The following is a 12546-nucleotide window of genomic DNA, read 5'->3' as shown; positions in this document are numbered from 1 at the left end:
AGCAAGGGACTGTTAGTTCCTGGTCGACCTAGGGAGACAACTGAGGTTCCCGGACACCATCGCAACTACCACACTTCTGATGTCCGTGCTAACCAAACAAGTAGTTTTGCTAGAGCTAACTGTCCCCTGGGAAGATCGGATGGAGGAGGCGCAAGAAAGGAATAGAGCCAGGTATGCAAATCTGGTAGCCGAGTGTCGGAGGAATGGGTGGAAGGCCCAATGTGAGCTGGTTGAAGTGGGCTGCACGAGCTTTGCAGGCCAGTCTCTACACTGGGTCCTGGGACTCTTGGGGATTTGTGGGCTGCAAAGACGCGCCATTTGGAACATCTTGGAAGCCGGTGAAAAAGCTTCCCATTGGGCCAACCCCGGCTGGGTCACTCAGGCGAGGGTATCTGATGTTAAGACGTGAAACACCTGATGACCCCGGGTTCATTACTGACGACGTGTCCAGGTTGCGCTACATGGTGTATCAAAGAACTCATATCAGCAACAGCCTGTCCTGATAAAAAATCCTATTATCGTTTACAAACCACTCCTGTGGCGATGATAATCCTTAATAATAATAAAAACATTTATATAGCACTTTTATAGACACCCAAAGTGCTTCTCATTGAAAGATGTAATTCACTTCAACCAACATCAATTTGTGGTACCGCCTGGGTGATGCACGGGCAGCCATTTTGTGCCAGATCGCTCACCACACATCAGCTTGAGGCGGAGATGGAGGAATCATTGAGCCAATGAAATGGGGGGATGATTAGGTGGCCAGATGGAGAGAGCCAGGTTGGGAATGTTGTGATGACACAGGGGACCCCCTACTCTTTGTGATAAGTGCCATGGGATCGTTAATGACCACAGTGAGTCAGGACCTCGGTTTAACATCTCATCCGAAGGACGGCATGTGCTGCAGCACAGTGTCCCCGACACTGCACTGGGGCACTGGGATTTTTTATATTTAAATATAAAAAAAATTCATTAGGACCACAGGGAAGACTGCCCCCTACTGGATCCACCTAAGCAATTTCTTTGCTGTACTTGTACAGTCTATTCTTGTAAATGTCATGTTGAACATGAAGTTTAGTCTTTCTCCACTGTCGTTCTGCCTGGCGACGCTTTCTCTTAAACTACCCAACAACCACTCCATTTCTGCAGGGGGCTTTTTGTTTTTCCATGTTTTTAGTTAAAACACACACACACACACACACACACACACACACACACACACACACACACACACACACAGTAGTGTCTAGTAGTACGCAGGTGATTGACATGAAGGTGGAGTATTAAGCAGCAGTTTGGAAGAGGGTGCAGTCACGGCTGACCTTGTAAAGAAAGTCATGATTTATTGCTGCTGTTGCCTGTAAAGTACAGCAGATCAGCCTCCTAGCCAGCCGCTTTCTCTGTCCATCTCTCAGTCGCTTTCTTTGTCTGCCTCTCTCTCTCTCTCTCTCTCTCTCTCTGTCTGTCTGTCTGTCTGTCTCCTTCATCGTCTGTATGTCTTTAAGCACGTCTGTTTTCTTTGTCTCTGTGTATAATTTTTGGTCTTTCAATCAGTCTTTATCGATCTGCTCTACAGTGGATATAAAAATTCTACACCACCCTGTTAAAATGGCTGGTTTTTGTGATGCAAAAAACAAACAAACAAAACCCCCAACAAAACAAAACAAAACCAAGATCAATCATATCAGAATTTGTCTTTTTGAAATTGCAACCTATAGACTGTCCGCCACCAAAAATCGACCCCACAGGGTCGTTTGTACAAGCAGCTTATTACGACCTATAATTACGTTTTAACGTTAAGCGACCTCTAGCGGTCGTGCTGCCAATAGCAATCTTAGTTACTATACTAGACCGCGAAACAAGGGTAAAACGCCCTGACTACATATTCTGTTGTTCTCACACTGTTGTATCACTATTTACTGACGACTCACCTTCACCAGCCTGTCTATGAGGCCTTGTAAACAAGTAGATAAAAACCCACAATGCACAGAGGCCAAAAGTATCTGTGGCATTTCTCCTGTCGCCGGTAGAGGGCGCTAATTTATGAAACGCTCCTGTGGTTGGACGACTTGTAGTAAAAAATAAAGTGAAAAACAATCAGCAACAGTTTACGGGGAAATTTGTTTTTAAATAAATAAAAAAAACTTACCATAACCTGGTTGTGCAAGTGTAAACACCCTAAACAAATACTTTGTTGAAGCACCTTTTGATTTTATTACAGCACATTCATTTTTTATATCACCAACACCTGCCCTTGTAACAGGGATGTGGAGACTTTTTATATTCGCTATATGTGTAATTCGGTCTGTTCGCCTGTCTGTCGCTCCGTGTGTCTCTCCGGTAAACACGAGTGTGTGCGATTCAAAATGACGTTTTACGCTTGAATTTCGACACAGCATTTTCACAGCAGCGGAGAGGGCACACAGCTCGGTCTTTACGTGACATAAATACGAACTCGTTTGCCCAAGGCGGCTGAAAGAGGCGTATTAGAAAACCTTTATATTGTAGCGAATTCGGGGGACAACGCAGCCACAGGAAGTGCCGCGGCCGGGAAGCGAACCCGCATCGCCCGCACCGCAGGAGACATCGCTAACCAAAACGGTCCAAAACGACCACAAAACGGTCACAATGACCGTCTTGGTCGTAAACCATAGCTGTTAAACTGGAAAAGGTTCGGTGGTTTTAGAGCTTTTTTTCAAGATATATTTTTATTGAACATTGTTCATATTCATGTACAGATTCTTGAAGAAAGTTCATTATAAAACAAACATGGCAAATATACATTCCATCCAAACATACATAGATATATCCAAAGTGCCAAAGGGAACAGTACGTAAACATTTCTATACAGTATATCAGGAAGTACATAGAGATTGAATGTCACATGACAAATATACGGTAATGTATCATGAAAATAAGGGTACAGACAATAATAAATTAAATACGTGACATACACTAATTGAAAGTAATAAAACATAGCCCATCATACAAGGGGGGATTCATAAGGATATCAGTCTTCTGCTTCAGTGGGAATGGTTGTTTTAGAGCTGCTCCTCATAGACGGGACTTCCTGCAGAACGCCCAATAGTAAGAGAGGACAGGACACCGGATGTGCTTTGAAAGGTCACCGTGGGGTTAAGAAAAACACATCCGGTAGCAACGTCCAATCAAATTAGTGAACGTTATTGTCGGTACCGTCCTCGCAGATACCCTGGCCAATAATACTGTAGTAGTTCAATGAAGCCCGTACGCTACGGGGCAGTATCACGGAAGTGGCTCGGATCTGGACCAATCACCGACGGAGGAGGTTTCGCTCCGACCAATGAGCGCTGAGGACGTTAGCGCTTAGGTTATAAATGACAAGGTGACGACTCTGCGCGTCCTACATCCACTGACAGCCGCCGTGTGGGAGACCAGCTCGCTCGGACCCTCCGTGATCTGCAACAAATCGGTAAACTGAACGTTTGAGCGGTTCCGTGCAGGACTCACGCCGCGTTTGCGCCGCCGCCGCCGCCCGGTTCTATCGCGACGTTCGCTGTGGTCGGTAACGGCTCGGTCTTACACGTTCTTATCAGCGGTCGGTCGGCCATTCAGTGACTTGATCCTTCGGAAAAGGACCGCGGACGCAGTTCTGACGTCTCTTCGGCGTGGCCCGGTTGCGACCCGTCCCGGTCTACACAGGTTGGCCTTAAATCCGGGCTCATTTTGGGTTTTTTTTGTTGCAACCGCCTTCGTCGTCCGTGCGTGTTGCGGGCCGCGGCCACGGCGACGCCGGCTTTTAAGATGTCTGACGCGCCGGATTACCGGGGTCCCGGCGCGGCCGCCGGATTACCGGGGTCCCGGCGCGCCGTGGCCGTCACGGCTCTTCCGACAAGTTCCGGTTTTTTCTTCTTCTGTGTCGCTCCGCGGTGTCCGTGACCCGCGCGTTCCACCCGCTCCTCTCGTCTGTGACCTTCACGTCTTGCAGGTTGGGTCTTAGCTTAGCAACGTCTGCTAGCTTGGCCTCATGAAATGCCCCGCACTCGTGTCAACCACCGGACAAGCGTTTGTCCGCCCCCCCGCCTGCTGCTTTAGTGTCGCCGCGTTGTATCTCGTCGGTGCCGCGGAGGGGGAGCCCTCCGTTAGCAGCGGGAAGCTAGCGGGAAGCTAGCTCGACCTCCGCGGGGCTCAGCCTGCTGGCGTCCCGGAGGCGGCTGTGCGTCCTGAGCCCCCGGGGGAGTCCCTCTGGCACCGCGTCTGCCCCGGATCACGCCGTCGCGTCTCGGCTTGACGCGGTTTGTCTAAATTGGATTACCTCACAGCCCAGATCTGAAGTGGGACGGCGGTCGGCTTGGTACGAGGTTTGACCTTAACTTGTCCAGAGGGGGTTTTAACCGCTGGTATTTCATATAAAACACCGACCCGGTGGCCGTGTGGTCATTCGGTCTGAAATGTAGCCTCGCGTTTTTACTGCACCTGCCGCCTCCTCTTGACCGCGCCAGACCGAGGAGGAGACGGTCCGGCCCGGTGTGTTCTTCGACCCGGAGCTGAGGAGTCTCCTTGCTTGTGAAACGCGGACGGAAAGAACAAACCGTCCTGATCAAGCACACATGGTGCCCCAGTCCGTCACAGACCTACAGTCCTTTGCTTTACTTTAGTTCAAATGTCTTGTCGGTGCAGCGCCACGTTGTATTCCTTTGATTCTCCTATTCAGTACCTCTTGATGATGTAAGACATACCACCACCAGCACCACCACCACCACCAGCAGTAGGCCTATTGATACTGGAGCACTTACAAGAGGTACTGGACTCGAGTACATGTAGTGTAAGTTTACACTACATGTACTCGAGTCGACTCTTGGCTACGATGTGATTATGTAGCAAATATACTACTACTTCATTATTACAACTGTGATGATATTACTATGTAATGCATTTACCACTACTACCTCATATAGCACTGCTATGATATGATTATGTAGCAAATGTAAGACTAGTACCACTCTGTATTATGCTGCTGATATGATGGCTATGTAGCAAATGTATTACTACGTAGCACTATTATGCAATTATTACTCTGTAGTGCTGTATGATCAATCAAGTTGCATTTTTTAATAGCGCTTTTCTAGCTGCAACAGCCACTCAGAGTGTCCTAAACTATCACAGCTCTGCAGAGCCATGTAGCTCCACAGTAGTAGAAACAAAACTATCACGGCTCTGCAGAGCCATGTAGTTCCATAGTAGTAGAAACAAAACTATCACAGCTCTGCAGAGCCATGTAGCTCCACAGTAGTAGAAACAAAACTATCACAGCTCTGCAGAGCCATGTAGTTCCACAGTAGTAGAAACAAAACTATCACAGCTCTGCAGAGCCATGTAGTTCCACAGTAGTAGAAACAAAACTATCACAGCTCTGCAGAGCCAGGTAGCTCCACAGTAGTAGAAACAAAACTATCACGGCTCTGCAGAGCCAGGTAGCTCCATAGTAGTAGAAACATAACTATCACAGCCCTGCAGAGCCAGGTAGTTCCACAGTAGTAGAAACAAAACTATCACAGCTCTGCAGAGCCAGGTAGCTCCACAGTAGTAGAAACAAAACTATCACAGCCCTGCAAAGCGAGGTAGCTCCATAGTAGTAGAAACAGAACTATCACAGCCCTGCAGAGCCAGGTAGCTCCACAGTAGTAGAAACAAAACTATCACAGCCCTGCAAAGCCAGGTAGCTCCATAGTAGTAGAAACAAAAGAAATCTGCAATCTAGCCACAAACTTGCAAATACACAGGCACTGTCCAACTTCGATCGTGACGCCATTATTTTTTTGTAGTTTCTTACATTAAGTCAGGAGTCAGCCTACCCTATGCGAGTGCACAGAGACCTGACTTTACTTTGCCAGTATCTGCAGTAATGGGTGGGGAGTGAAGGGCTGGACTCTTCCCGCTGCACCATATACTACCACACACTATGGACATGGTCATGATCACATATGATGTCAGTCGGTAACTGGTCATTTCTGATGCTTTTGTAAATCACTTGAGATACAAGCGTCTGTTAAAGGAGTAAATCTGTCAAGCTTGTAGGCTAGACAAAGCACCTGAAATATTAAATTCTAACATTTCTTTTACCTTCTCTTTCTTTCTCCCACTGTCTGTCTCTCAGGTTCCAGCCATGTACGCCTGCGCCAAATTTGTCACTTCCCCTGCCGTGGTAAGTAGGATACCGTTCTCTTGAGCGCGTCTGGAAAATCTGGTAATTTTGCAGCAAACACATTGAAAAACTTTGGAGAAACAGAAAAATCTCGAGTACTAATTTTATAGACGATTCAGTTAATTCAAAAAAACCTTGAGCTGTAGTGGTTTAGTACTAGGCGGTTAATGCCCAGCGACTATCAGAACACGCTTCGGCTCCAGCATGGGAACCAACTCTTAATAATCCAGTCAATTTCCATTTAAAGCCCATTTTATCTACTATAATATAGTGTGACTAAATCTATTTGGGCCCTGTGAAGGCCTGGTGGCCTGTCCAGGGTGTCTCCCCACCTGCCGCCCAGTGACTGCTGGGATAGGCTCCACCATCCCTGCAACCCTGAGAGCAGGATAAGTGGTTCGGATAATTGGATGGACGGATGAACCTATTTAGGAAGAAGGAACGTTTGACACCAGAAAGTCCACTGATCGTGTCGGTTGTGTGTATTTTGGAGATTACATTTCACTGTGTGTATGTTGCCTCTCAGTGCTTCTGGCAGTGTGCATCTGATGCGTAATGTGCAGAAGTAATGAGTGTATTTTTTTTGTATGTATAAATGCATTCTTTAGATATGAAAGCCTAAACGTCATCATAATAGCTGCACATGGGATTTCCTGTCTGGCCTTTATGGTGTTAATTTTTGACCCCCCCCCCCCCCCAATTGTACCTGGCCAATTACCCCACTCTTCCGAGCTGTCCCGGTCACTGCTCCACCCCCCCTGCCGATCCAGGGAGGGCTGCAGACTACCACATGCCTCCTCCGATACATGTGGAGTCGCCAGCTGCTTCTTTTCACCTGACCGTAAGGAGTTTCATCAGGGGGGGGTAGCGCATGGGCACGCTATTCCCCCCAGTTACCCCTCCCCCCTGAACAGACGCCCCCGACCGACCAGAGTAGGCGCTAGTGCAGCGACCAGGGCACACACCCACATCCAACTTCCCACCCGCAGACACGACCAATTGGGTCTGTAGGGACGCCCGGCCAAGCCGGAGGTAACATGGGGATTCGAACCACCAATCCCCTTGTTGTTAGGCAACGGAATAGACCACCACGCCAACCGGACGCCCCTACAGATTTATTCTTCCATACCCTTTTTCCTTCTCTAAATGGAATTGTACCCTGCCGCTATTGCTAGCCTCCAGTGCATTTACATCAGGTGTGTGTGTTTGCGTGTGTGGTACTGATGGGTCTATTGTCCTGTTGTATAGCTGCGTGGAGGGTCCAGAGTGTTGGCCCGGCCCGTCTCCGTGTCCCTCTTAAACAGACCTGAAGCTTCCGCGGAACAGCAGGTGAGTGCAGAGCTTTCTGCAGTGGAGGATTCTGGGAGGGGAGAGGCTTATGGAACACCTTGCTGGTGATGCACTGATACAGATTTGGGATACTGGGGCCAATACAGACATGAAAGGAACATCAGTATCGGGAGATTTTACCTCATGAGGAACAGGACACAGCCAAAAAAATCCTAAAAAAAACATTTGATAGCTAGCTTTCAGGTCCTTGCAACTGTCTGGAATGGGATCATGTTTGTGTTGTTCAGTCCAATAATGGGTCATGATTCTGATCGTGCACTTGGTGCATGTGTAGAGTTGGCAGAGCCTGGCTGAACACACCATGTGAGACTTGAACTCTGTCCTGCTTCTGTCTCCTCAGGCCCTGTTGCCGCTCAGTCAGTCTGCAGTTCTGACCCGCTCCATTCAGACCAGTGTCGTCTCCCGGGACATTGACACTGCTGCCAAGTTCATCGGGGCAGGTGCCGCCACGGTGGGAGTGGCGGGCTCAGGAGCCGGTATCGGAACAGTGTTCGGCAGTCTCATCATCGGTTATGCCAGGTACAGACGAGTGGGACCTGTTGAGATGAGTTAAAGTTATAAACACCAGGTTTCAGTCTGTTAAGTTGACCGGTTCTGATTAAACCGAGGAAACAAAGCAGTGCAAAGCACTGTGAGTTACACAACCCGTCCTTTGGAAGAGACGTTAAACCGAGGTCCTGACTTGCTGTGGTCATTAAAGATCCCATGGCACTTATCACAGAGTAGGGGGGGGGTCCCCTGGCGTCCTGGCAAAATTCCCAACCTGGCTCTCTCCATCTGGCTGCCACCCCCCCCCCCCCATGTAATTGGCTTAATGATTGCTCCGTCTGCACCTCAAGCTGATGTGTGGTGAGCATTCTGCCATGCACCACCCAGGTGGTACTGCACATTGGTGGTGGTTAAGGTGAGTTTCCCCCTTCAGTATGAAGCGCTTTGGGTGTTGAGAAAAGCACATGTAATCCATTATTATGTGTTGGAGTGTCACTGGTCATTTACAGCCACTTTTTCCATTTGAGTCCAAAACTCCTGATAACAAATCCTGTTCTGTCCCAAAGCCCCACAGTGCATTGCTCTCATGCCCTAATACCCTCATTTGTTTGGATTTTTTTTTATTTTATTTTATTTCGCGCGTTTTCTCCCCAGTTGTACTTCGCAATTACCCCACTCTTCTGAGCCATCCCGGTCTTTGCTCCACCCCCTCTGCTGATCCGGGGAGGGCTGCAGACTACCACATGCCCCCTCCCATACATATGGAGTCACCAGCTGTTCCTTTTCACCTGACCGTGAGGAGTTCCACCAGGGGGATGTAGCACGTGGGAGGATCACGCTATTCCCCCCAGTCCCCCCCCCCCCCGAACAGGCGTCCCGACCGACCATAGGAGGCGCCAGTGCAGTGACCAGGACACATACCCACATCCGGCTTCCCACTTGCAGACACGATCAATTGTGTCTGTAGGGACGCCCGACCAAGCCGGAGGTAACACGTGGATTAGTTCCGGCGATCCCCGTGTTGATAGGCAACGGAATAGACCACCACACTACCCGGGTGCCCAGTTTGTTTGGATTTTAGCTGAATGTTATGCTTTAGCATGTACATGGGTTCCCACGTGTCATAGAAAACACCTGGAATTTTATAGACTAGTGTTCTTGTTCTTCATACGATAGTTAATACTGAATAATTGTGACCTTCTGTCAAAAACGCCTGGCATGGATATCCAAGACGAAGCCCTGGAAGATGATTTCCATTTAAAGAGTAGGAACCATCCATCCATTATCTTAACTGCTTACGCTGCTCTCAGGGTCGCGAGGATGCTGGAACCTATTCCAGCAGTCATTGGGCGGCAGGCGGGGAGACACCCTGGACAGGCCGCCAGGCCATCACAGGGCCTACACGCGCACACAAACACACACACACACAAACACACACACACACCTAGGGACAATGTAGTACGGCCGGTTCACCTGACCTACATGTCTTTGGACTGTGGGAGGAAACCGGAGCCCCTGGAGGAAACCCACACAGACACGGGGAGAACATGCAAACTCCACACAGAGGACGACCTGGGATGACCCCCCAAAGTTGGACTACCCCGGGGCTCAAACCCAGGAGCTTTTTGCTGTGAGGTGACCGCGCTAACCACTGTGCCACCGTGCTGACAAGAGTAGGAACCTGGTTTGCAATGAACTGTTCCTAGTGCAGTTTAACACCGCTGTGGATTCCCGTCTGAGCTTTAAAGAGTCGTGTCAGAAGGCTTGGAAGGTGATGGTTCTGGTATGAGTCCACTTGGTGCCCTCCGCTATATATCTGACAGGAGCTTTTCTCCTCTGAAGGATGAATGTGATGTTCTCTGCTTACTGCTGTTTTACTGAAACTGAGCCACCAGCTGTCATCTCTTGAGTTCAGATGCTCCGTCTCCTTTAACACGAGAACGACCATGGGGGGGTCATTTTGACGGTTTGGATTTTCAAAGTTTAATAATTTTGTAAGAAAAAAAAAAGACAGACCTGCCGCTCCATGAATGCTTCTAAAATGTCATATATTTGCATTAAAACCAGTTTTAGATCATTGCAAAAAAAAATAGTTATGATAAGCTCTACCTAAAACGACCATGAGCCGTCAACATGACCGTCTCGTAATTTGTACATGATGGTGTGCGTCATGTCACTATTTATGACCTGTGTTGGTCGCATCATTTCCTTCGTAGAGTTCGTTGCTCTGTCCTAGAAACACACTAGCGTCCTCCAGTGGAGAGAAATAGTCTAAACTTGATGTGTGATGATGTCCAACATGTCTGGTTACAGACGCTCCATGACTCCCACCGAGGCGCTGCAGGATTTACAGGCGTTGGACAGCGGCCATTTTAAATTGTTTAAAAAATAGTGTTAAAGTTGTTAAAATGTTAATTTTGGTGTCAGTTTCACAACAGACACACTAACATATGTAATGCATTAATATCTCAACTGGCTATTTATCTTGACAAATCATGGGCGGTCGTTTGTCAAGATCATGGTTCTAGTAGGATGTTCTAGTCGTTTTTAAGTCTTAATAGGTCGTTCTAGTAGGTCGTTCTAGTAGTTCTTAAGTTCTAGCAGGTCGTTCTAGTAGTTTTTAAGTCTTAGTAGGACGTTCTAGTCGTTTTTAAGTTCTAGCAGGTCGTTCTAGTCATTTTTAAGTCTTAGTAGGACGTTCTAGTAGTTTTTAAGTTCTAGCAGGTTGTTCTAGTAGTTTTTAAGGCTTAGTAGGACGTTCTAGTAGTTTTTAAATTCTAGCAGGTTGTTCTAGTCATTTTTAAGTCTTAGTAGGACGTTCTAGGAGGTTGTTCTAGTCCTTTTTAAGTCTTAGTAGGACATTCTAGGAGGTCGTTCTAGTCGTTTTTAAGTCTTAGTAGGACATTCTAGTAGTTTTTAAGTTCTAGCAGGTCGTTCTAGTCGTTTTTAAGTCTTAGTAGGTCGTTCTAGCAGTTTTAAGTTCGTTGTTTGGGGCTGTTTCGGTGGTTATTTTGGGTTATTTTTTTACATGTCACGTTTTATAGGCCTGGTTACGTTTGTTAGATTAGCAATGTGTGTTTCCGTTTTGTGTTTCAGGTCATATTTTCACTTCTTCAATTTTGCTGTTCAAGTCCCAGCATGTCTCTCTGAAGTTTCAATTGTTTAAAAATAGTATTATAGTTGTTAACGTGTTAATTTTGGACCGTCCTATTCCTTTGCCTACCAACATGGGGATCGGCAGTTCAAATCCCCGTGTTACCTCCGGCTTGGTTGGGCCTCCCTACAGATGCAATTGGCTGTGTCTGCAGGTGGGAAGCCAGATGTGGGTATGTGTCCTGGTCGCTGCACTAGTGCCTCTTCTGGTCGGTTGGGGTGAGGGGGGACTAGGGGGAATAGTGGGATCCTCCCGCACGCTGCATCCTCCTGGTGAAACTCCTCACTGTCAGGTGAAAAGAAGCGGCTGGTGACGCCACATGTATGGGAGGAGGCATGTGGTAGGCTGCAGCCCTCCCCGGATCAGCAGAGGGGGTGGAGCAGCGGCCGGGACGGCTGGGAAGAGTGGGGTAATTAATGACCAAGTACAGTTCGGAGAAATCAAAAAAAAATTTAACTTTGGTTTCAGTCGTTTCCTAGCAGACATACTCCCATATGTAATGCGTTGATATCTCAGCTGGGTGTTTATCTTGACAGAATATAGAGTTTAAACTGTGACCGCCCACGGTGCTTTTAGGTAGGAGTGAAATCCTGGCAGGATGTGTAGTTGTTACTCTCACCACGAGTTCCTTGTATTGTATTACTTGTGTGAGTACTTGCTACATACAGTCTGTGACTTGTCTCTGCTCTCTGTCTCTCCAGGAATCCCTCCCTGAAACAGCAGCTCTTCTCATACGCCATCTTGGGCTTTGCCCTCTCCGAGGCCATGGGTCTGTTCTGCCTGATGGTGGCGTTCCTGATCCTGTTCGCCATGTAAATGTGGCAGCGTACCTCCCCTTCCTTCCAGAGGGCAAGGCTTCAGAACCGGATGTCTGAGCGAACTGACCGGGCCATTCCAATTCATGAAAAATAGAATCTCTTCTGAAAGGAAAGAAGACCTCCTCCCCGTCTAGTACACCCGAGGTCACCGAAAACCTCCTGTCCTGACTCTTAGTGTTCCTACACACGTTTTGTTTTGTTTTTTTGTTTTTTTCTTTCTCAGAAGTTAAATGTGTGACCTCACTTCTGTTTATCAAATCTGTCCAGAATAAATGGTTGGGATAACTATGTTGTTGTGGGTTTCTACTTAATTTATCAAACTAATGTGAAGACACACACTGAGACATGACGGCAGGTAGTTTTGGTGTGTGTGTCTCTGTCTGTCTGTCTGTCTGTCTGTCTGTCAGATCAGATGCCTGAACCACCTCAACTGGCTCCTTTTGATGGGAAGGAGCAGCGGCTCTCCTCCGAGCTCCCTCCGGATGTCCCAGCTCCTCACCCTATCTCTAAGGCTGAGCCCAGACACCCTACGGAGGAAACTCATTCCA

At 47.8% G+C, this 12546-nt stretch overlaps 1 protein-coding gene across 1 annotated transcript; it reads left to right on the top strand.

Annotated features, from left to right (window-relative positions):
* Positions 1-3352: 3352 nt before the first annotated feature.
* Positions 3353-12286, top strand: atp5mc1 (ATP synthase membrane subunit c locus 1). Its single transcript, XM_056287464.1, has 5 exons — positions 3353-3454; positions 6140-6187; positions 7436-7516; positions 7878-8056; positions 11882-12286. Exons 2-5 carry the CDS (start codon positions 6149-6151, stop codon positions 11994-11996), a joined length of 414 nt encoding a protein of 137 aa, XP_056143439.1. The 5' UTR covers positions 3353-3454; positions 6140-6148; the 3' UTR covers positions 11997-12286.
* The last annotated feature ends 260 nt before the right edge of the window (positions 12287-12546 follow it).

The sequence above is a fragment of the Lampris incognitus genome, chromosome 10 (genome assembly GCF_029633865.1).
Source record: "Lampris incognitus isolate fLamInc1 chromosome 10, fLamInc1.hap2, whole genome shotgun sequence".
NCBI lineage: Eukaryota > Metazoa > Chordata > Actinopteri > Lampriformes > Lampridae > Lampris > Lampris incognitus.
The sequence above is the reverse complement of the archived record's forward strand: the minus strand, read 5'-3'. Positions and strand labels throughout refer to the sequence as shown.